Below are 23812 nucleotides of genomic sequence, written 5' to 3' on the forward strand. Positions count from 1 at the left end.
ACAAATGAGGATCCAACTGAACACAGTTTAACTCAACTCCGATAAAATATATATTTTTTTTCCGACAATACTAGAAGAACACTAAATCATATTAAAAATATTATAATCGAAGAATTTTATACCATTTTTTAATGTTCTTCTACCACAGCAATGAATTATATTTTTGTGAAAATGCTAGGCATAATAAGATTCAACTTTTTAAAAAATATTTTTAATAATACTAGAAAAATACTGTAATTAGAGAATTTTATATCGATTTTTAATATTCTTTTTACGATAGCTATGAATTATATGTTTGTAAAAATTTCAAGCACAGGATTCAACTTTAAAACAAACTTCGTTGGATGTATTGAGTTACAGTATTTTTTATAAAAAAATATAAATATAAAAAATTATTACGAAAAATCGATCTAATTCGATGGATTGGTCCATAAAAAAAAAGAGAGAAAAATTAGTCCATAGGAAGGAAGAAAAAGGAAAACATGAGAATCGATCTAATTGGGTGGATTAGTCCATTAAAAAAAAAAGAGGACGAATAGATAGTTGACTTGTCTTTGAGGAATGAAGAGGTAATTTAATTGATAAAGAAAGTAAAAGGAGGGGGGAAAAAAAAAACCCTAAAATGAAGATTTTTAATTATCTTCCAACTATCACCAACAACAATATTTATTCTTCCTTCCACCTTTTTTCCAACTCGATCACTCGTGAATTAATCGTCGGATTGTAGGAAGAAGATGATCCTCCGGATCCGCAGCCGAGACGGCATGGAGCGCGTCACCGTGCCGGACCCTTCCACCGCCACCGTCGCCACTCTTTGCTCCCTCATCGAGTCGCATCTGGGCGTTCCCGCCACCGTCCAAACCCTCTCCCTCGATCACAACCTTCTCCTCCCCTCCAAGGCTCAGAGCCCAGCCCTCGACCCCGCTACCCCCCTCTCCTCCCTCCCCATCGGCCACGGCTCCATAGTCTACCTGTCCTACCCTGCCGACCTCCGCCGTGCCGCCGCCGCCCCCGCGCCTCCGCCCTTCACACCCGCTGGATCCTTCGGCCGCCACAAGATGACCATCGACGACCTCATCGCCCGTCAAGTCCGCGTCGCCCGCCAGGAGTCCCCCCACTGCGACGCCGCCTCCTTCGACCGCGACGCAGCCCACGCATTCCAGCTCTACGTTGCCGACACCCTCGCCTTCGCCGTCAAGCGCGCCGGTTTCCTCTACGGCCATGTCGACCAGGCCTCCCACTCCGTCGCCATCGACTTTGTCTACGAGCCTCCCCAGCAGGGCTCTGAGGACGCGGCGGCCCTCTTCCGCGATCCTGACGAGGAGGCCCTCGTTGAGGCCATCGCTGCCGGCCTCGGCATGCGTCGGGTGGGATTTATCTTCACCCAGGCCGTCGGCCGCAAGGCCGGCACCGCCGAGTACACCATGTCCGGCCGCGAGGTCCTGCAAGCCGCCGAAATGCAGGCCGAGGGCGGCATCCCCGAGTGGGTGACCGCCGTGGTCAAGCTCGATGTTGCGGAGGACGGCGCCGCAGACGTGCACTTCGAGGCCTTCCAGATGAGCGACATCTGCGTTCGCCTCTTCAAGGAGGGATGGTTCGTGACGGAGTTCGGAGAGGATGACGACCCCAGGGTGTCGAGGATGAAGAAGGATGTGGTTGTCGGGGGCAAGGATACGAGGGAGGTTGACAACGATTTCTTCTTGGTGCCAGTCAAGATCTCCGATCACCAGGTCAGTTGGATTATACATAATCTCTCTCTGCTTATTGGATTTCTTCATGCTTCTGACGCTCGAAATGATAAATCTTATTAGATCCAGATCTCCTTTAGTCTTTTACTATGTTCATCAGATCATATCTTGGTTGAATCAGTTCTTTCTATGACACTAATATCAGATCTGATTGGAAGCATCCGCTTGATCTATATGGAAAGGCATCCGCTTTATCCATATGGAAAGGAGATCCATCTCTTTTGGTTCTTAAAACCGAAATGGAAGTATCCACTTGGTCTATACGGAAAGGGAAGGTCGTAGAATCCTTCGTTCTAGCTATTAGGAATCAGAATCCTGATTAGGTTGGTTATGGACTCTGGACTTAATTGAAAGTCTTTGGGATGAACAAACCAATATTCATCATCTCGTGCCGACCGATGGTGTCGGTCTTGGCCTGGACAAGTGTGTATCGATCGATATGAGTGTACCAAATGTTAATACGTTAGCATCGGTTTTTGAAAATTTAGCCAAAAAATGATTGAAAAATTATTGAAAAGTAAAAAACCCTTTTAATCCTTTTTTATGCTTATTTTATAGGATTTCAATTCAATTTCGATAAGAATAAAGCGCAAATGAGTGATAAATGGTTAGTAATTGTAGGTTTTTAGGATGAGATAGCGAATTTATCTTTTTTGGATCGTTGAGGAGCAACTTTGTCTCACGATCCTCCATTTCTTCCTTGATCTTGAATCATCATATGAATTGAGATGTTAGATTATATGTCAAAAGCTTTATAATTTCAACAAATTAAGTAATAAACGAAAGCAACTTGTATATATATGCTTCTACCACTAAAATGAACGACGAGACTCCATCTTCGGTGGTTGAGGTGCTCGATCATGTAAATTTGTATATCAATGTGATACGTATGTTGGACCCAATCTTAAAACTGTTCCCATTGATGCATCAGCATGGTAACACTTGTTGCCTGCTTGTCATTAATGACATGTGTTCAAGGAACCTCTTGAGATAAGTATGATTGTGGCATGTAGGGGTGGGGAGGTTGGAGTACACTAGAACTTTTGTTGTCATCACTGACTTGCTGCTCTATATCGTAAGAACGATCAGTTTTGAAAAAAAATGATTGATTATTGTTGTACATCTTTTGTTTGTAGGATCCACCATATGAAGGTTGTGAATACAACGAGCTCATATCCATGTCTATATCATAAGGTCATATTGCATGTGCTTTAACTTATCAATTGCCTTCCCCTTTCCTTTATTCTTGCGACTATAAACAATGCTTGGATCCTCAACCCCCATGATCTAAATATTGGGTGGCATGCGTAAAATGTTGCTCTTGCTCTTATGTCCATGCCTGAAGTAGTCGGAACCGATTATGGTGCTCAATTGAGAAAGAGAGTGAGAAAGAGTAAGTAGGAAAGAGAGGGAGAAAGAGTGTGAGCTAGGGGGAGTGAAGGAGATGAGAGAGAGGTTTTAAAAAGAGGGCAAACAACCTAAACTAGAGGTCGGACGATCAAATTGACTATTGGACCTGCATGATTTGACCCAATTGAATCGATACGATCGGAATTTGACTTGATGTAGGTCGATAACTAGTTTTGACTGCATCATGGTACACCTCTCGCCTGTTACATACTGCCCAAAATGGGTTGGTATGTGTACCAGTCGTCGGATAGACCGATATGTTCTGTCTGTTTTGTATCGTATCGGGTGGTATGACCAACATTGGAACAAGCTAATATTTGTTATGGAAACTTTTTTATTATCCTGAAATCTCTAGAGGAGATTCATAGTCAGTATATGTGTTATGCGATGAGGACTGATCAGGTCATGAGTCATTGCGTAAAAGTAGGCACATTATGCAAACTCTACAAGTTCCTATTGGAAACTTTGCATATTGTATTCATGCTAATGGTGAATTCGTTTCATGTGTAAAACCTATTCATGCTTTGGTATTAATGTAAGATGAGCCTCAAATGAAAAAGAAAATGCAACATTTTATAAATAGATCGAAGTTCTTCTTGTACTTAGATAAACTGATTAGTATATTAAGTAAAACATTTATTGAGAGTCAGATGTTAAGATGATCACTTTTCAGGTTAAGGCACGGATGATGGTGCTTGAAGAAGCAAACAGCCAGATTCAGGCAAAGAAGAGAATGTTCAGTATACTAATTTGGTTCTACCTGGGTGTAGTACAGACTCAATATGGCGTCTAGACTTTGATGGGAAATGCCTTACCCGGAACTTCTCCAGATCTGGTTATATAGAGATTTGCAAGTTAAGATATAGGTAGATCTGAGATGAAAATGTAACCTGACTTTCATATGTTTATAAAACGAGAGGTAGATGAAAGTAATAATTAAGAAAGGCAGTGAGAAGTACAAAAGATACTAGGAGGAAAGGGGCCTGCAGGCACAGCTGAAGTCGGATTTGCTAATAAAAGTAACATTTATTGGTTTTCTGCAGATCTTCCTCCTCGTAAAAATACTAGTTAAGCTAGACTCAGACTCTAAGTTAAATATTTTAAAAAGAAACAAAAAGGGCCTAAAATAGCTGCCTGGAAATGCTCCTAAATTGTTTAGACTAACATCTTTTCTCTAGAACTTCATGCCCGGATGATACTCTAGAATAGCAGATCTTTCAATTCTATCACCATTATCTTTTTCTCTTTTAATTTGTATGGCTATAAAATTGTTCCAGGTTTCCGAATAGAGGAGTAGGGATGCTAGCTGGTTAATATCTATCATGTCTTTATTTAGCAACACTATAAAATCTAAAAAGGTTCAGAAAAGATTCAAAATGTCAGATGACATTCAAATCAATCATTGCATGTAGCAATCTGATGTTGGAAAAATTCATGTGAAAAGCAATGAATTTCACATGACAAAAGAAACATGGACTTGAATGGATGAGCCATTATTAGAAGGATTGTAGTTTGTCTTTTCCAGATTATGAAGAATAAAGATAGTGCAACTGGCTTGCTTATGAGTATTTCATTTGAAGCACATCTCGTTTACATTCTTCCTGATCAAATTCTTCAAAATCACTCTCGTCTCTCTAGGAAGATGTGTTTATAGTCTAAGTAACTCAAATTATTAGTTGCCATTAAATTGATCCTGAAGTTGTTTTAGTATTTAGTTCAATCAAATATAGTTATTCAAGACTTTGTCAATCAACATGGATAAGCTACAAACATTAACTTAAATGTTTTATGACTGACAATCAAATTCTGGTCAATCTTTTATAGTTTGTCTAGACTCATCAAGTATGTTTGTCAAACTGTAATTGGAACGACACAGATATTTAACTTCCTGTTACAATTTAAGCTCATGCAACCAATGTTCGAACCTTCAATTTTCTTTAGACCTATGAAGAGACCAAAAGTAGGGTCAGTGACAAGCTTAGCTATTTGCAGAAATATTCTTGTAATTACGAATGAACTGTTAGATCATTGAAGCAAAATGGTACTGCATATGGTCATGCCAGATGTGAATCATTTGTTGTTTTTGTTCTATTTTGATATTCACAACTGCGTTTCATGTATGCATCAAAGTAGATCTGTTTGCAATTTTTTTTGCATAATTTAGAAGTGTCCTTAAAGTTGCTGAGGTTCAAAGAATGGCCATGCTTCAGTTTTTGGAGGAAGATAATAGGAAGAGAGGTGTCTAGCACTGGTTGTAGATTTTTGATGAAGCAAACGTCATATTGTTTCTTTGACATTTGCTTTATATGCTGATTAGCCTGTTGTTTAAAACTTGATTGATTCAACTAAGATGTGGAGTGCTCACTTGCATCAGAAGCCTAGCAGTGTTAAGGTGCATTTCATTAGATCCAACAACCATCATATATGCCATTGACAATTCCACATTTTATCACTGTACGTTGATATAATTTTTATATGCTTTGATTTTCTGCAGGGGCCATTATCTTCGAGTTTTCCTATAGAGAACCGGATTACTCGAGTGACCCTCAAGGCCCTAAAGAACCACTTGGATCGGACAAAGCACCTCCCGTTTGTAAGGCGCATCTCCGATTTTCATCTGCTTCTCTTACTCGCGAGGTTCTTGGACGTAAATGCTGATGTACCAACGCTCGCTGAATGTGTGCAGAAGCAATCATCGGTGCCAGAAGGTTATCAGCTTCTGATAGAATCCATGGCTGCTGCGTCTTGAAATTATATGCTGCATGTACGAGTCATACAAACCTTGTTAATTTTTCCTGTGTAGTCTCTTTCTTATGGACACTTTCATGTAGATTTACTACTTGCGATACAATTTTTTTTTAGGGTCAATTTACTTTGAGTTGGTGAACTTAAAATCTTTCTATTATGTTGATCTTTATAATTAACAACATAAAGATGATTGATTGCTTTGTCTGATATTTAACTTCATCATGTCTTCCTCTCTCATTGATTCCCAACCGTAGTTCTTTACCGTTGGGAGTCTTGATCATGTGTGCTTCTAAGATGTTAGGTGGTTCTTATATGAGTGATTCAATCATTATTGTACCTAAAATTTATGCCAACAAATCACACTTATCATAAGTGTTGAATTATTTGTCTGCGTCTTATCACTCCACTTAAATATATTTTTCATATGCTTGGTGGGGCCATTGTTTTAGAGTTTTTCTATAGAGAGAATCCGATTCCCACTGGTAACCCTGAAAGCTCTCTATAGAACCATTTGGATCATGGAATGTGCTTCTTAGCAGCTACGGACAAAATATGTCTAGAATAAAAATATTATGTTGAAAATTTGTATAAAGAACCATTTGGATCATGGAATATGCTCCCGTGGTTTAACCGTACTCTCTCTATGTTGAAAATATTATTATGTTGGTCGCTAAATTACATTGTTTAGTAACCATAAGTGTTTAATTTCTTTAAATTTCGTCACCATAAGTGTTTAATTTGGCAAAGTGACAACATCAAGTAAGAAAGCGTGACAATATTTATGATCAACGACAGTGTCACTAACATCGATCACTCTACTACGTATGTCTGTCTGTCTGGTGACAAGATGATGTATTAATATTTGGTTTGCTAAAATCTGTCACTAAAATATTTAATTACATTTAACAATGATTGATAACATTTAGGATGATGGTCAAAGCACTATGGTGATGATAGTTCCATTTTTTTTCTTACAAAAAATACTCGCTGTAAACATGAGAGGCTTTGAATCAATACCTCCACCAACCTTCAATTTTTCCCACAATATATGTATACTATAATAATATGATGTGATGTCACTTAAAGCGGTTCTTTTTTTTATTTCGCCAAATGTTATACAAATGAACATAAAAAAAAAAAAGCACTGGCAAAATAGATTCTCGGTCGTCCTAAGCCTCAATTTTTATTCTCAATTAAAAATGGCATCCCCAATGTTACATACATAGATTCTATGCAAATTTAAGAAGCCCTTTGGCAATGGCACCATCGCCACCATTCGGCAAGAAGCCTCCGGGCGTTCCTTCATCGCCGGTGCCATAAACGATCCGAAGGATCTCCGCCGGCGTCCTCTTGTAAGCGACCGAGTTGACGTTGGCCGAGAGTACGTTGCTGTTGGTCTTGTTCTCGGCTCCCCAGCCGACGGGGACGAGAAGGCCTTCGTCTTTGACACCACAAGAAGCCAGCTTGTTCCTTAGCTCTGACACCTTCGTGGTGAACTCTGCCACTGTCAGGTTCTTGTAAGGTTGGACGACCTCATTCGCTCGCTCGTACAGTAGGGTTCTTATAACTGCATCTTGCCCAGATTCAACTGCCAACAGTCCCGCAAGAAGCTGCACCAAGTATACAGTACATCGGATACGGTTAGTGTTCTGCATCCGCTGTGTAGCTACACATAGAAGAGACGGAGATATATATATATATATATATATATAGGGAGAAGGAGAGAGAGATTAGTTGAAGGGGGATTTTACTCTCTTGGAGAGATAACCGTTGATGTTGGGGTTGGCGCCCACGTAGCCAACGAGCCCAACGTAGGGGATTACGTACGAGGCCAACAGGTAGTTGACGCTGTTGAAGTAGGGGTCGAAGGGAGGGTCTAGATGGAATCCAAAAGCGTCATCAAATATCTTGGCGAAGTGCTTGCCGCTGAGATCGATCACTGGCCTGGGGAAGCCACCCACCAACGATTTGATGGCCCTGAGAAGCGAGAACAGAATCATCGTAATGAAACACAGCAAGTACGACATATATGTATCATGCGTTACCGACCTGAGATGACCGACTTCCTGATATCCAAACTCAGCCATGATGGCGCTGGTAACGTTATCGAGATTAGCCTTGGTGGCGCCGATGGGCGGAGGTCCGCCCATGACGAGCTCAGGGGCGACGGCGTCGAGGCCGTAGCCGAGCGCGCCGTACAAGAACCAGTCGGCCTCCATGTGTTCCAGGTTAAGCGCGAACTGCAGCAGGTCGATGTCGGTAGGGAAGATGGGGATGTTGATCAGCGGCGTCGGCACGGAGCATTTGGAAGCGGCATGTGAGAGGCCGACCAGCCCAAAAGAGATGAGGAATAGAAAGGAGAGAGAGAGCACAGACGCGGATGCTGACATGGCGGGTGTCACGGTAGTGCTGTGTGCTGGCTGCTGCTGAGGGACCGTGGGTTGTTTGCTCCTCCATTTATAGAGCGCTAATGGAGGATTGGCGTTACGTCGATTGATCGGACGCAATGGTCATTCCCTATTACGACACACAGTGTGAAGGGAATATATAGATGTTTGCTTAGGAAAGAAATTGTTTGGACATATTACGATCTTCATAGGAGGAGGAGATGTGGCAAGTTACTGCTTATAACCCCAAATTATCTCGTTCATACATCATTCTGGATAACACTCATATCTTCGGTATAATTTTAGACAACATAAGGAATGAATACTTAGATAATAAGATTGGTTCTTTCTCCATCATCACATAATAAGGAAGTGGTGGTCGGTGGTCTTCTTCTCTCTCTAGGAATGAATCACTCGTCTTCACCTTATGCATGCGTCAGGAACAGGAATGGGATATTGTGTCGCCTCCTGTCCATTATTTATCATTACCTACAAAACTTTTCCATTTTAAAGCACACCTCGACGATGGCAGAAAAATGATTTAGGATAGAATAAACAATGGTGGTTTATGGATGATGGATTGAATTCTAAGAGCGATACATGGAGACTCGGATCTTCATTCTGATTAGCTTTTATATCAATGTCATGTCCGCTGATATCTTACGATGTTTGCTTTTCTTATAAGGAAACAAAGAACATCTTTGCCTCTAAATGCTCCGATTGCATCACCATCATAAAAATTCCTTACCATCTATCTCTAGAAAGCATAAATAGAAGAAAAAAAAGTGAAATTAGTACACTATCAGTGCACATTTAAAACGAGATAAAAATGAATGAAAAAGCTTATTTAATCAGTCAATTGATAAAGGTGTAGTCATGATAATCGAATCAAATGAACTGCTTTCTCATCCTGGTAGGCCATTGCTTCAGAAAAAAAACAAAAAGAACTTCAACACTCCTCTATGATCTATTGAAGAACTGCAGAGGTCCTTGAATGGAATATCACAATTCAGTCGGTTGTCACGGTCCACACGAGAGCATCCCAACGAAGCCTACTGAGCCGCAGGACAGCGATGCCACAGGCAGCTGGTGGGAAGGGGACGGAGAAAGGTGACTGCCAGATTCCAGCATTTGCCTGATCCATGGAAGCTTTTGAGAGCTTTCTGTCTTGATGGGGAGTATGCTGTTGGCTTGGACTTTGACTGGGCGGAGCAACCCAAACCGTCTGCTGCTCTGCTACCGCTGCTCCATTCTGCAGTGACGAATGGTCTTCGGAGAGTAAACTAGCAGATGAAGACAAGTTCAAACGGAGATCACGTGGAAGATGTAGTCTCGCATGACCTCATTTCAGTACAGTGTCACCTCAACAGAGTGTGAGACGATGTCGGTAGTCAGTCTTACGTGGTCTGACTGAACCCACTCGTATTGCGGGTCGGATCGGGTTACATCACCCGGTCCATCTACTCCATGTAGGATCCGAATCCACACACTCCCAAGTCTTCCGTTTGACCTCCTCCGCCGCCGCTTTGCGCTGCCACTCTTTCCGTTACCGTCTCTCTCCTATTTAACAGTGAAGTAATTCTGAATACATTACTGGAACTTCATACCGTCGTCTTTGCTCTTGTCTTCCGCAAAGCAACTTACCGGTTGGTGTAAAGTATAAACAAAAACCAAACTGGATATTACCTTGGATCTATTTGCCTTTGTTTGCGCGAATCAGCATACCGCTTTGTATCCCCTGCTCGTCTTCTTCCTATTTATGATTGCCCTTGTTTTTCTAATGTATCTTTTCAACCTTCTCCTCGCTTCCCAAGCCGGCATCTTTTTCTCCGCACACAACAAAACATCGAATTAGAACCCGGGAAACGACGAGCCCCAACCCTAAAACCAGGGCGCTCCCGTCGCCGGAGCTCCGATCGAGCCGCCGGTTATCCCTCCTCGGGTTCTCCTTTTCCTCTACCTCCGGGCGGCGGCTGCGGCGGCGGTGATGAGCTAAGCTATGGGTTGCATCCTCGCTAAAGAGGCCTCCCCCCTCCCCACGCCCTCCTCCCTCGGCAGCCGCCGGCGGGAGAAGGATCGCACTGTCGCCCCCGTCGCTTCCGGCCGCAAGTCCCAGGCCACGCTGCCCAGGAACGAGACCGTCGTCGATGCCTCTGCGACCGTCACCGACGTCGCCACCCGGCAGGAAGATGCGGAACGGCCGGCAGGGAAACGTCCGGCGCGGCGTCGGCGGCAGAGGCCCGAACCGAGGCTGAGCAACCCTCCCGATCACGTCCACGGCGAGCTGGTGGCCGCCGGGTGGCCCTCCTGGCTATCCAATGTCGCTGGGGAGGCCATCAAGGGCTGGACGCCCCGACGCGCCGACACCTTCGAGAAGATCGACAAGGCTAGCTTCCACCTTTACTTCGGCGGTCTCTACCTGTTTGCCTGTTTCAGTGAGGTTTTGCTACTAAAACCAGCACTTTTTGTTGTGATATAGATTGGGCAAGGGACCTACAGTAACGTTTACAAGGCTAGGGACATGTTGACGGGTAAAATCGTGGCTCTGAAGAAGGTCAGGTTCGATAATATGGAGCCAGAGAGTGTGAAATTTATGGCAAGGGAGATCCTTATTTTACGAAGGTTGGATCACCCTAATGTGGTGAAACTGGAAGGTCTAGTGACTTCCAGGATGACTTGCAGTTTGTACTTGGTGTTCGAGTATATGGAGCACGACCTTGCTGGTCTAGCTGCGAGTCCCACGATTAAGTTTACCGAGCCTCAGGTTGGTTTTTCAAGATATATCCACTCTATTCACCTCTTAGATGTATCATCTTTCTCATGCCGGGTTTCTGAATTTGTGCTTGGGCAGGTGAAGTGTTATATGCACCAATTATTGTCAGGATTGGAGCACTGTCACAATAATGGTGTGCTGCACCGAGACATTAAGGGTTCCAATCTCCTGATTGATAATGAAGGGTTACTTAAGATCGCAGACTTTGGCCTAGCTACGTTCTTTGATCCTAACCATAAGCATCCAATGACTAGCCGGGTGGTCACTCTGTGGTACCGGGCACCAGAGCTTCTCTTGGGAGCCACTGACTATGGTGTGGGTATAGATCTTTGGAGTGCAGGCTGCATTTTAGCAGAGTTGTTAGCCGAAAAACCTATTATGCCTGGGAGGACTGAGGTAATTGGTTGATTTCATGCTATGCAACGTCCAAATTTCCACATGGTACATGACAATAACTTCTGAGGAAGAAGCCATAAAAAGTTTATTGTTTTCCCTTTATTTGGTATTTAACTATCTTTCGGTATATCATTGCCGATACAGAAAGATGATAATATAAAGAACATGTTATATACTGATTAGGAATTTAAGGTGTATTTATCCACATATACAGGTTACGTTTTGGCTCTATTGAGCTAAAGGTACCTGTGTGAGAGTGATGGTAGGCTTGATGATGGTAGATGATGAACAATTTGTAGAGAAAATTGATGTAATCAATATTCTGATGAGAGTCATATATTCTTGTGTTACATCTACTGAAATCATTGTTGTAATAGATTTGTTAAACCAAGGTGTGATAATCAGCAATAGATATTTGCTAGAAGAAAACATGGTGATCAGAAACATGATTTGTGATGGCAAATTTAGAATGTTTGCCATAACAAAGGATATAGGCTTTGTTGAAGTGCTTAACACAGTTTTGAAGGTAAAATCCTGACAAGAATGCAAGTCTAGAATTGTCTTTACCAAAAAGAGAGGATGCGAAGAGCACAGTTGAGAAGCCAAGCCAAAAGATTGAGGATCATATGGAATTGGCTAGTTGTGGCCAAATTTAGGTTACAATTAAAAAAAGAGATGATAAACATTTTATTGAAGTTTGAGCAAGTCAAATTGAAGTGATGAATCAGGGATCTGTTTAAGTTTCCTTTCTATGGTCTGATCGAGATAACATAAAATGCACAGGCAGATGGGTACATATGTGCTTCTAGGATTTGTTAATAGTATAAGGCAAGACAAGGAATCAGTGGAAGTATGATATTATAGCTCAGTTCCATGAACACAGAATTGTAGTTCCTGTCGACTGATCCTTCCAAAAGATTCCCTTTGTGTGAAGAAAAACATGTTGACATGATATACCTGGTTCACCATAGCTCGATCAAGTATTGGTTGGCGATACCCAATTTTCAAAGTATTGTTCTCATGCAAGAAGTTGCAAAATCATCTGAAGATAACCCATCTGTTATGATGACTAACCAGAAGCAAGCAACTTCTGGGAAGTAGTGAGGGGTAATTTGGAAGTGAAGATAGTCTAAATATTTGGCTAAGAGTGACCAAGATCAAACCAAAAAATATAGAGAACATTTTGAAGCATGGTTGGCCATAAAATATGTTGGACTTGATGTGTAAATTGGGACATGAGATATGATTCATAAAAGTTGATCAAAAGAAAAAGATTATAAGATAAAACAAATTACAATGTTCTTCATTGTAAGTCGAGATACATTAATGTGGGTTTCGATATATATTTTCTGATTGCATCCTTTTTCTTCTTACATTATAGTTGAGGGTGGAGAGATCCAATTATACATGATAATCTTATGAAATGAACTATTTTAGATTGAATTCTTCTATCAGCAATGCAGCATTTTCTGGTCTTAAAAGGTAGCATTGTACAAATTATTCTGTCTGGGATGAAAATTCAATCTCAGAAGGACTAGATAGGCTTGCATCTCTAGTGGACTTGTTTCTAAAAGCATTCAATAAACATTTCTAGGTATACCCTTCTCTGTGAAAACCTGACGGACAATGGGGCCTGTTAGAAAAATGTGCAAACAATTCTGAGATTGACTCTGGATGTTTGTACATTTTCTTGATCCTTTATTGGATTGTGCTCTTGCTTTCTCCTACTTCTAGGTAATTTTAGCTGTAGTCTGACTATATCAATCACCTTTGAGGGGCTATAGTTTGGTATATAATATGCTGGCAGAACCTAAGTCACATTCTCTAGGAGATCAAGGTAATACAAGTTTACACCATCAAAATGTATCCAAAGCTCTTGTCAATGCTAAGTGTGAGGATGGTCACTATATGTGGCTTTCCTCCTGCAAGCAGAGAAATTGTTAGTGCCACTGTAAAATTGGTCAGTTGATTTGCAAAGGATTAGTCCACTAAATCCCTTAACAATCAAGAACATTTGAGGGTATTGACCTAATTTCGTCCATAATTTCAACTCAAGGTGTCAATGTATAGGAGAGATGCCACAATGTAATGTAAAGTTGCTAATTGAGGTTGATAAGGACATTGATTAAGGAGTAGGGGAACCAAGAGCTTATAAATCCACCGGGTCACCTTTATCCTTAGAGGTACCTTTTGGAGCTCACGAGTTCCGAAAGGACAACCGTGCGGGTGTGCTCATTGCCCAAAGCGGACAATTCCTCGTGGACCGACCAAATATTGACTTATCAAAGGTATTGCCTGGACATTGTTACAAGTTTAATTTTTTATACATATACTACCATGACCATGCTGATAACACATAATAGCACAATGTTTTTGTTGTTTCTATAAGGTTTCTACATATCATGACTGCTGTGTGATGAATGGCTTCATTTATCAGGTTGAGCAGCTGCATAAGATTTTCAAGCTTTGTGGTTCCCCTTCAGAGGACTACTGGAAGAAGTCAAGGTTGCCACATGCCACAATTTTTAAACCTCAACAATCATACAAACGTTGTATAAAGGAGACATTCAAGGATTTTCCACCATCATCATTGCCATTAATCGAAACTCTTCTGGCAATCGATCCAGCTGAACGTTTAACTGCCACAGCTGCATTAAATAGTGAAGTGAGTTCCATATTGTATGATATCTGTACTCTGGACAACAATTTTGTTAGTACTTGTGATGGCCTGATCTTTTTCTTTCCTGCTATGAAGCTCATTGCACGCTTGATAATAAGGCTGTTTTGTTAATGTCATGGCCTTTTCACCGTTTTGGTTTCTATGAATGTTTTGGAAGTAGATGGCACCAAATGGATGAGGCATTACGGGTTGTTGTTGTTATTTTTGAAGGAACTTCTTATTAATATATTTTTTATTTTATCCTGCTCATTCTTGATAGTATATTTTCTGGTTATGTTTTTGGTTACTTGAACAATAACAAATTCATGTTCATGTAGAAATTAATCAAGCATGATATTTGCTTAACTGAAAAGCTCTAGTTCTATATGTTTTCTTGTTGTTACACAGTAGTGGTAACTGGTAACTCTGGGCACTGCTTTATGTCAATGAAATACTTTTATAGTTCTCACAAGGTCCTAGTCTTAGACTCGAATCCTGCCTTCGCCGCTTACCCTTTTATAAAAAAAAAAATTATGACACTTGATTTTTAGATAGTTGCGAAGATCAATAAGAAGACTATATCTGATGCAAATTTTGAAGCCTCCTCTCTAGGATTGTTCTGTTTTGGGTATAATACTGGCACATGCATTGACACGTATAATATATGCAGCCTACTGCTTCAGTTATAATCATGAGCATTTAGCTCTTCTTGCTCTTTCTCAATCCTTCCCTTCTTCCACTCGTCCATTCTTTAATTTCCAACAATTCCAATTGGGCAAAACATTGGTCAGCTATCTGCCTGCCATAAGGTTGCTACCTCCTCTAGCTGCCCAATTCAAATTCCACCATGTAGGGGAATGTTCTCTATGCATGGATTTTGTGGAATCATGGCTGAGGAGATTCCCACAAATGATGTGTCAACCACTATTAAGTTCACAATATTCCTTTTTTTTTTTATGCCATGTGGCAAGGTACGTCTATTGATTTGATGCAGTGGTAACTTGGCATCTTAAATTGACAAGATTGACTTAGCATAAATTCAACATTTGGTCTGATGAGCCCTGCCTCTTTTTCTCATCTAACAAGAGAAGGAAAAACTTATATCCACTGCCAAGTTAATCTCTCATTTGCTGAGATCCATCCATTGATTCAGGTGAGAGAACGGCATGCTAGATTGGAATTATCAAGAAGTTACTAATAATAATTTGTTATTAGCTCCATGCTTTGCTTTCCCCACTTATATGTATTGGCAATTTATGTGCATTTTTTTCCTCAGTATATGTATCTCTTTATTGTAATATGATCAACTTCATGACCTGCTTTGCCTTTTGTAGTTCTTTAGTACTCCACCATATGCATGTGAGCCATCTAGCCTGCCAAAATATCCTCCAAGCAAGGAGATGGATGCTAAACTGCGGGATGAAGAAACAAGAAGGTTTTTTTTATTTACCTTCCTATTGATTTCCTTGGTCTACATCCAATGAATTCTTTTGATAATGCTTCAAAACCTATTTCTCGGTGAAAATCAGTTCTCATATTTTCATTATCACATGCTTTTTTTATTAATAGGGTCTGCTGGTGATTCAGAAATAATCTGATCTTATAAATGTCTGGATATTCCTTGTAGTAGTGTTTGTCCTATGTTGTTATTCTGAAATTGTGTTTTATGCGGTTGATATAACATAGCAGTGCCATAATGATACTCGATAATAGTGATAGTGTCAGTGGAGTAAGATGAGTCTTCTATATAAGTAATTATTATACTCCGTCTGAAAAATAATGGCAAGCAATATAGTTTGTTACCCTTTAATCAAGTTTTCTATGAAAGTATCAGTTTTTCAATGAATGCTTGTCCTGTCTAGCAATTATTAGAGGGAAAGTTATGGCCACAAGGACATTTAAGATATCAATGAATCGTGAAGTGATTTTGGATACTGAATTGTTCATTTCAAATATATTATATGTAATTAGTGAGATCAACTTATGCAGACTGAAAACTGCTGGAGGGAAAGGCAACATAAATGGAACGAAGAAGACACGCACACGTGACCGAGCTATGAGGGCAGTTCCAGCCCCAGATGCTAATGCTGAACTTCAAGTAAACATAGATGTATGTTAAATAAACTGCTACTTTTTATGTCATCTTCTTATGATTGATGTTAATGAAATTGTTCTGCTGCTATGCCGAGTATTTAAGTTAGTTGTTGGTAACCAAAGTTATTTTTTGAAACATTGGATTACATACCTTGTGGTCTGGGAATTCTTTTTCCATAATTTATGACCATCTATTGTACTGATAGTAACGGACCTACTACTTGTAGGACTTAATTTAGACAATGAAACTGGCCGCCAGGAGTTGGACAACTAGTGACCTGCAATCAAGGCAGGAACTGTAGGAACTTCTGCTCCTCTGGGTACATCATAGTGTGGGTTCCGACCTTTATTAGTTTAGGAACTAGTTTAAGCTGAAAATAGGAAATAACTTGCATGGAATTATTTATTTTAGAAGCTCAGCATGTAAAGATAGTATAAAGGATATAATAAAAGATTTCAAAAGAGAGTATATGAGATATGAGAAGAGGTTTAAGGAGCCTGTATTGCAGAAATACTTTTTGCTCACAGCACAATGTACGGATATTTTTTTCTTCAAATGGTGAGATTAGTTCAGACCTAATTAGATGCTTCTCGGTAAATTATCAGCATAACTAGTTTTTTCCTTTATTATCCAGCATACTTGGTTTCTGAAGGAAGTTGAATCCTTTTGCATTTCCAAGTCAGCTTATTGAACATCAAAAAAAAAAAAAAGAAGGAAAAACGAGCTGAAGTTCAAAACTGCACTTTATTTGATCCCTTAATCTTATTTTGTTTGGTTTTAGTCATTACTTAAAATTAAGCTATTCTAAAATTGTTTGAATAGAATAGCTTCGTAGTTAAACCAAAAGCCATATTTATCTTGCTAAAGAATCATCTAGTTGATTTCCCATCTACACATATAAGTATTGAATTAATGCTGTGGGCCAAATAACCAAGGTTTGACTTCTTGGTTTGGTACCAGTTTCAGTGATGTCCTGGACCGGTATGGTACCAGTATACCAATATTGCTGAGTATCAACCAGAACTAATAAAGAAAAACAAATACCAGTCTGTGTGCACTTTATCGATGGGTATTTTAAAGTACCCTGTAACCAACTTGGATAATTTCTAACTATACATTTTCTTACTGAATCTCAGCAGAGTTAAATGGAAGTAAAAGATACATATACCCAATCCCAAATAGTTGGGATGTTACAGCTCGTTGTTGTTGTTTAGCTGATGAGCAAGCTATATGATGTCACAAAGGTGCAAGGTTTTTGCTTAGAGTTTGCCATAATTGACACACAACATAGACTGTTAGCAAAGTTTGTATATCATATAGTGTACATATTTTTATTCATTCCAATTGTGTTCAGACTGTTACTTAAGCATGAACATATAAGACTTTTGCAGCGATGATCTTCTAGCATGCATAGTTCTTTTACCTTCACCCGTCAAATATCATTCATATTTCAGCATATGACCAACCTGAATACCTTTTGAGTTCATGAACTATAACCAAAGGAAAAGGCAACACAAGCCCATAGAAATTCCTGTTTGCTTCAAATAGACAAACTTGTGGTCTTGACAGTTCTTTAAAATTTTAATGATTATTTCTTTCTCTGCCACTGGTGTTTTGTACTTCATACCCATTTAGGCCTTGACTTTAGAATTAGTCTTAAATTGTAGTGGTTGGACACATTCTCACTCATTTTGGCAATGGAGAGTTTCCGTAAAAAAGAAATTATGAGTGAGTATACTCCGAGTATACTCCTAAGAGGCTGCTGTTTATTTCTAATATGTAACTAGAGCTGTAACTTCTATTACCATGCAGCTTCCATGGGATATCTATATAACATGTCTTTTCTTTTTGTAACTAGCAGAGAAGGCGTCTGATTACACATGCTAATGCAAAGAGTAAGAGTGAAAAGTTCCCCCCACCACACCAGGATGGAGCACTTGGCTACCCACTGGAGTCCTTGCATCATATGGATCCTGCATTTGACCCCCCTGAAGCTTCATTCGGCACAGTGTTCCCCTACCAGAAAGGAGGAATGACAGCATGGTCTGGACCATTGATTGATTCTGCTGCTGCGGGAAACCCAAGAAGAAAGAAAAAATCTGCGGGCAATTCTCAGATACCGACGAACTCAAAACAGCTTGCAGGTGCCAGTGCTACTAAGGAAGCATAGCAAAACAAGGGCATTAGTCAAGTCAGATGAGATGCATGCCATATGAAACAGGCAAATTGTTTATTACTTGAGCATTGTCATATGCTGGTGTAGTTAGAAACCCTATTAATTGGATGGCCAGGTAAAAAGTAGCTTTCTTCAACCCCTTTCTTTGTATTTCTTCTATATCTGTTGATTTTTTGTATTGTTAGCCTTGAGTCAGCAAGACGGAGAAGAGTCTATTGGTGCCTTGTAAATTGCCTTTTTTTTCCCTCCTTTTGGCCTTTTGATTCCCGTATTAAGAACTGGATTCTGGTTTACGTTATTCGACTCAAATAAATGTCTGGAATCCTGGAATTTCTGAATCCTTCTGTATTTTAGTTATATTCCAACCGTTCTGCCCCATGAACATTTTAGGTTTCTGGTTACTGTTATTTGAAAAATGTGTTGTAGAAAGTCCTGATTTATGTCCTGATTTATCTCAAGGACATTTAAAACATTATTTGGATGGCACTACCATGTTATAATACAAGTTCTACGGATATTTTATCCTTGAGCAAAAGATCCCAACCCCAAATAGTTGGGACTTTTCTGTTTTGTTGTTGTTGTTGTAGTAGTAGTAATGGGTTTATGATTATTAGGTAGTGAAGATGTGAAATTAATTGGTGTACCTATTCTAACTTTTTCTATTTGCATTACTTTTTTTTATCGCAAACAGATTCTTTTTAGTGTACAGCAGCGTGTTAGTCTTCAAATTCTGGCTTTTGGTGAATTTATCATGCTGAGTTCAGGATAGTACTGCAGTGAACTGTTTTGCTGTTGATATTGAGGATGTTTCTCTGAATGAAAAAGAACATGATTGGTGTTTCTAGTGCCTTGGTTGTCTCCTGAACTGTTCCATAGGGTGGTCGGGACTTTTCAAGAACCATTTGCCCCTCACCGGAAGTCATATCTTTGTGGTTCATGGATCGGTAGCATAAGACAGCAAGCATTTCCATTCTCAGGTTTCTTTACACTAAGGTCATTGACGACGTGGATCAACCTCTCGGCTATCTTTGCAAATTATGGTGGGTCCCTTTTGATCTCAAAAGTTTGTACGATAGAATTCATATTTGATTAAATATATAGTGGATTAATTATATATTATTTCATATAATTAGTTATTTTTATCAATTTTTAAATTTTAAAAAATTACATTAGTATTCGTATAATCATGAAAGTGAAATATCCATATCCATTTATCGATGATTTTATCAACAAAAATAAAAAGTAAAAAGATAATTTAAACATTTTAATTGATGGTAATGGATGACGTCGATAGTGGTAGACAATGATGTCGTTGGGGGGTTATGGGTATGTATTGTGGATGAGAAGAGAGATGGGGAGAGGTGATGGTTGTTTTATATTTGCATCGACGTCGATATACTTGCCAAGTGATGAAAGGATCGCTCGGCATCTGCATCAATACCAATACAAATGTAGAGCAACGTCGCTCAGCGATTACATCAGTGCCGACGTAGATACAGAGTGATGTCACTCGATAACTTCATCAACATCGATGCAGATGTTAAACAGTGTCGCTCGGTAATTGCATCAACGTCGATGCAGATGCAAAGCGGCCTTTATCTCTCGTTGTTATTCTCCTCATCCACAATAGCCATCCGTGGGCCCTAACAATACTATTGTCTATTACCATCGATGTCGTATATTTTTATCCTTTGTTTCCATATTTTTATTAGTAAATTTAATAGCGTTAAAATAAATAGATCTAGATGTTTCACTTTCGTTACTATATGAAAGTCAACGTAACTTTTTAAGTCGGAATACTAAAGAGAACTAACTAGAAAAGGTAATATGTATAATTAGCCCACACTGACCTCTCGAATCAATGAGGTTCAAATTATAGTGACAAGGCAACGATGGTAACCAGCCATTGACGCAGCTGAAGAACAGAGTGAAGGCTGAGCTTTCGATGAACGAAGAGGCTAAAAGGATTGGCACACTCATACCGGGGAAAAATGGGGTGTCTTGTTCTTCACCGAGAGCAAGGTATGGCAAATGGGGTCCTCTGTTTCGGTTGAAGGCAGGCTTTTGAGCTTTCGATGCTGGAATATTTAGAGCTGATATATCTGGATCCATAAGGTCGGCATGGATTGAGGATGTGGATCTTCTCAGAAATGTGCACGATGATTCTTGACAATGTTACCATACTACAAATGAATCTTCTTCACTTGTCACGATAACATGATTTTTCCTAATCTGCATTGGCATTCTTATGGTATTGTTTTACTGCTCCTTGAAAAGATTCTGCAGAGATCTTCAGCCTATCATCGATCCAATGTGGTGAAAAAACAAAAGACAGTCGTAATCATGTCCGCTTTAACATTCTAATCGTCGGAAAACACAACGTTCTGCAGTGATGTGATCTGCGCACCCACGGTGCATTCACTGTTTGGATGACCAATTTGGATGACACTCCAATCTCTTACCCATCCAACGTGACTCAGCTCCAAAGGGATCAGATAGATCATCCAAAAAAGGTCTCCCTTGTCCAAATCATTTGACATGGATTGGTGGATTTCCAATTCGATGACACACATGTTGGAGGATCTTCCAAAGGCAAAGGAGAGTGGAGGGTGATGGAAGAATAAAGTGCAGAAATCTCCTTTCTCGAGAATTCCAGATTTATCTATCTATGATACCAACTTCTGTACCCTTATCTAAACACAACACATTCCCTGTGGAAGTGGAAGTGGAAGTGGATTCTCTTCTGAGGGCCGCATCTGTCTCCTCCAGTACTCAAAGGTTATCATCACTTTCAGCTAGCATCATATCTCATGCCTGAATTCATAATGATCGATATACATCTGTAATAGATGAAGCTGTAACAAGCTAAAACATGCGACAGTCCGAGCTCAATGACTTGGTTGTTTCTCTTGGCACAAACTCATACCAAGCCTCTGTCTATGTTCTATGATCGTGTCTCCTCTTTCTTGGAGACTTCCCTTCCTATTTTTCCTTGTGTCGCATCCGATCCACGAAGAGAATGCCCGTTTTCCTGGCAGCATGCTACAGTCAAAACAGAGATGAAGTGTTCATGCTCGGGTCGCAGCAGCACAGATTAAAACATGTTTCCTCGATGAGGTCATGCAGATGTAGCAGCACAAAACACGAGCAACATCGGTGGTGGCTTTTCATCCAGCCAATGGATAAGGGAAACAAAGAAAGAAAGAAGGATTGCAACCCAAAAGATTCTGCTACAGCCAAAGACCATCGGAATCAACTGTCGCTTCACGTACAGGATGAGGATTCCACTATTTTGCGTGAGTCCCGTCTGTCCCACACAGTTGTAGAAGATCTTATGCTTCTGTTTCATACACCAATTGTTAGCCAATGTTTCTCGGAAGTAACTCTTTCGATGCAGAAGACGTTTGTGATGGTCATTTCTGATTCCACTTCGTTCTGGGATTCATATGTAGCATTCATCCACCTTTCATAACTGAGATGAAACGAGTGCTTAACATGAATGTGTATCGATAACCATTTGTTGCCAGTCCATCAAATCAACTAGATCATTGCATATTGTAATTTCTAGTACAATTTGCAAGTTCATTACCGAAGAGATGAAGAATATCGAGGTAGATGTATGGAGCTAATCGGTAGAAAAAGATATGTTTGTATCTGTAAACAATTAAGTGTAGTTTTGATAGGAGATAAAATGAGAAAGAATTTTTTAACATGATAGAATGATATGGATATATCGATGAATAACAATTAGAATTAGCGGTGCAAAAAGAGGTAAAACAAATAAAAGGACTATTTACGAGAAGCTATGAGAACTTCGAAGGATACTGTTTGGCATAAATTAATGTAAAATCTATCGTTATGGTCGATCTCGATTAATTGAAATATTACGGCGTGTCGTTGATGTGAAGAAATAAAAAAATTTAGAAATGATCTATTATGCTCATTCTAATATGTATATGTACGTAAAAGGCAGTAAAATAAATGATTTTAATTTATATAGCTAATTATATATTTTTTATAATTAGTTATTTTTAGCAATCTCGATCCCGACACCTTCAAAAGTTAAGTTATATTGGGATTCTTATTCTTACGAAATTAAGAAAGTAAAACATTAAGATTCCTATACAGAATTAAAAAAAAAAAGATAATTTTATAAAATTAAAAATTAAAAAAAAATATTTTATTGGAGCAACAGAATTAAATATTTTATTTTTATAATAATAATAAGGATCTCAATATTACTTTTGAAAATATATGGATCGAAATATTAAAGATAACTAATTAATATATTTGTAACCTTTGTCCCGTCTCTGCCAATTGCCAAATTCGTGTGCTTGCAGTGGCAGCTCACGTACACGTACGTTTCAGGAGTCTTGAAACTTGTGCAGCAAAGGTGGGCGTCCCCTGCTGATCCTCCAAGAGGGAGGGTGGATTCGAACCTTATCGAAATGCAAAAGCATTTGTCGACGTCAAAAGCTAAATGGTTCATATTCCTCCTTCATGCATTGGCCGATCTGTGGCCACAGCTGATTAGATATTTGACATTATCCAAATCACTCCACTTGCTGACACAAAGGGGTCACTGTCAACACAATGATAAGAAGGGCCTTTTGGCCATGGAACATGCTCCGGTGCTGTTCTTGGCTCTCTGTCTCTTTCTCTCTCTATATAATCGAGTCAAGCAGCAGAAACAAGTCCGACACAGAACAAATCTCTGAGAACACAGTCATTCAAACAGCCACATCTCGTGTGTGCATCAGGAATGGACAAGGTGATGAAGTTGGCATCCCAAAAGGCAGTCGTAATCTTCAGCCTGAGCTCCTGCTGCATGTGCCACACCGTGAAGAGTCTCTTCCATGACCTGGGTGTCAATGCCGCCGTCTACGAGCTGGACGAGGACCCCAGGGGAAGAGAGATGGGGAAGGCTCTCGCCAAGCTGGTGGGGCGTAACCCGCCGGTGCCGGCCGTGTTCATCGGCGGCAAGCCGGTTGGATCTACGGACAGGATCATGTCACTTCACCTGGGTGGGAAACTGGTCCCTCTTCTTCGCGATGCAGGTGCTCTCTGGGTCTGAGCACTCTAAACTCTGCTCTGCCCTGTGGAGTAGTATTGGATGATGATCCAATTCGACTAGGGATGCGTGGAAATAAACTATTGAGAGATACGACTATGCTGATGTATAAGAACTCGTGTTATAATATCATGTAACTTCGACGCAATAATAATGCTTACTGGTCAGAATTCCCTTTACGGTTGGTTGCATTGCCCCCTCTTGTTTTGTTTTCTGCATTACCTGCGAGGATTTATAATATGACACACCCAACACATGCAGATAGATTGATGATCATGAAAGGCAGAAAAAGTTCTTTAACAAAGAACACCATCGTGCATGGATCCAAAAAGACCAACACTCGAGATTT

The 23812-nt window shown here is 40.0% G+C and overlaps 4 protein-coding genes across 5 annotated transcripts; 3 read left to right on the forward strand and 1 right to left on the reverse strand.

Moving 5' to 3' along the window:
- The first annotated feature begins 659 nt into the window (after nucleotides 1–659).
- LOC103971454 (NPL4-like protein) lies at nucleotides 660–6113 on the forward strand. 2 transcript variants are annotated; one of them, XM_009385478.3, is made up of 3 exons: nucleotides 663–1730; nucleotides 5653–5751; nucleotides 5845–6113. In XM_009385478.3, the coding sequence occupies exons 1-3, from the start codon at nucleotides 735–737 to the stop codon at nucleotides 5905–5907; spliced, it is 1158 nt and encodes a 385-aa protein (XP_009383753.2). In that variant the 5' UTR covers nucleotides 663–734; the 3' UTR covers nucleotides 5908–6113. The 2 variants fall into 2 exon arrangements, with proteins under 2 accessions (XP_009383752.2, XP_009383753.2); XM_009385477.3 differs by having other exon boundaries at nucleotides 660–1730; nucleotides 5653–6113.
- A 964-nt stretch (nucleotides 6114–7077) lies between these two features.
- Nucleotides 7078–8314, reverse strand: LOC103971494 (ferritin-like catalase Nec2). Its single transcript, XM_065088678.1, has 3 exons — nucleotides 7956–8314; nucleotides 7658–7883; nucleotides 7078–7516 (listed from the first exon to the last, which is right to left on the reverse strand). The coding sequence occupies exons 1-3, from the start codon at nucleotides 8294–8296 to the stop codon at nucleotides 7136–7138; spliced, it is 948 nt and encodes a 315-aa protein (XP_064944750.1). The 5' UTR covers nucleotides 8297–8314; the 3' UTR covers nucleotides 7078–7135.
- Nucleotides 8315–10063: 1749 nt separating this feature from the next.
- On the forward strand, nucleotides 10064–18730 carry LOC103971453 (probable serine/threonine-protein kinase At1g54610). Its single transcript, XM_009385476.3, has 7 exons — nucleotides 10064–10679; nucleotides 10773–11057; nucleotides 11145–11462; nucleotides 13900–14127; nucleotides 15456–15556; nucleotides 16111–16231; nucleotides 18078–18730. Exons 1-7 carry the CDS (start codon nucleotides 10293–10295, stop codon nucleotides 18384–18386), a joined length of 1749 nt encoding a protein of 582 aa, XP_009383751.2. The 5' UTR covers nucleotides 10064–10292; the 3' UTR covers nucleotides 18387–18730.
- Nucleotides 18731–23092: 4362 nt separating this feature from the next.
- LOC103971452 (putative glutaredoxin-C14) lies at nucleotides 23093–23642 on the forward strand. Its single transcript, XM_009385475.3, has one exon. The coding sequence runs from the start codon at nucleotides 23155–23157 to the stop codon at nucleotides 23464–23466; it is 312 nt and encodes a 103-aa protein (XP_009383750.2). The 5' UTR covers nucleotides 23093–23154; the 3' UTR covers nucleotides 23467–23642.
- Nucleotides 23643–23812: the final 170 nt, after the last annotated feature.

Source organism: Musa acuminata, chromosome BXJ1-11 (assembly GCF_036884655.1).
Source record: "Musa acuminata AAA Group cultivar baxijiao chromosome BXJ1-11, Cavendish_Baxijiao_AAA, whole genome shotgun sequence".
In the NCBI taxonomy this organism is placed as follows: domain Eukaryota; kingdom Viridiplantae; phylum Streptophyta; class Magnoliopsida; order Zingiberales; family Musaceae; genus Musa; species Musa acuminata.

Excerpts from the sequence above, each read along its gene's own strand:
- LOC103971454 (XM_009385477.3), top strand. The coding sequence starts at position 735 with ATGATCCTCCGGATCCGCAGCCGAGACGGCATGGAGCGCGTCACCGTG. Across the intron at positions 1,731-5,652 it reads TCAAGATCTCCGATCACCAG|GGGCCATTATCTTCGAGTTT; the intron begins GTCAGTTGGATT and ends GATTTTCTGCAG.
- LOC103971494 (XM_065088678.1), bottom strand. The coding sequence starts at position 8,296 with ATGTCAGCATCCGCGTCTGTGCTCTCTCTCTCCTTTCTATTCCTCATC. Across the intron at positions 7,884-7,955 it reads CAGGAAGTCGGTCATCTCAG|GGCCATCAAATCGTTGGTGG; the intron begins GTCGGTAACGCA and ends CTCGCTTCTCAG. Across the intron at positions 7,517-7,657 it reads ACGGTTATCTCTCCAAGAGA|CTTCTTGCGGGACTGTTGGC; the intron begins GTAAAATCCCCC and ends TACTTGGTGCAG.
- LOC103971453 (XM_009385476.3), top strand. The coding sequence starts at position 10,293 with ATGGGTTGCATCCTCGCTAAAGAGGCCTCCCCCCTCCCCACGCCCTCC. Across the intron at positions 11,058-11,144 it reads TTAAGTTTACCGAGCCTCAG|GTGAAGTGTTATATGCACCA; the intron begins GTTGGTTTTTCA and ends GTGCTTGGGCAG. Across the intron at positions 16,232-18,077 it reads AACTTCAAGTAAACATAGAT|AGAAGGCGTCTGATTACACA; the intron begins GTATGTTAAATA and ends TGTAACTAGCAG.
- LOC103971452 (XM_009385475.3), top strand. The coding sequence starts at position 23,155 with ATGGACAAGGTGATGAAGTTGGCATCCCAAAAGGCAGTCGTAATCTTC.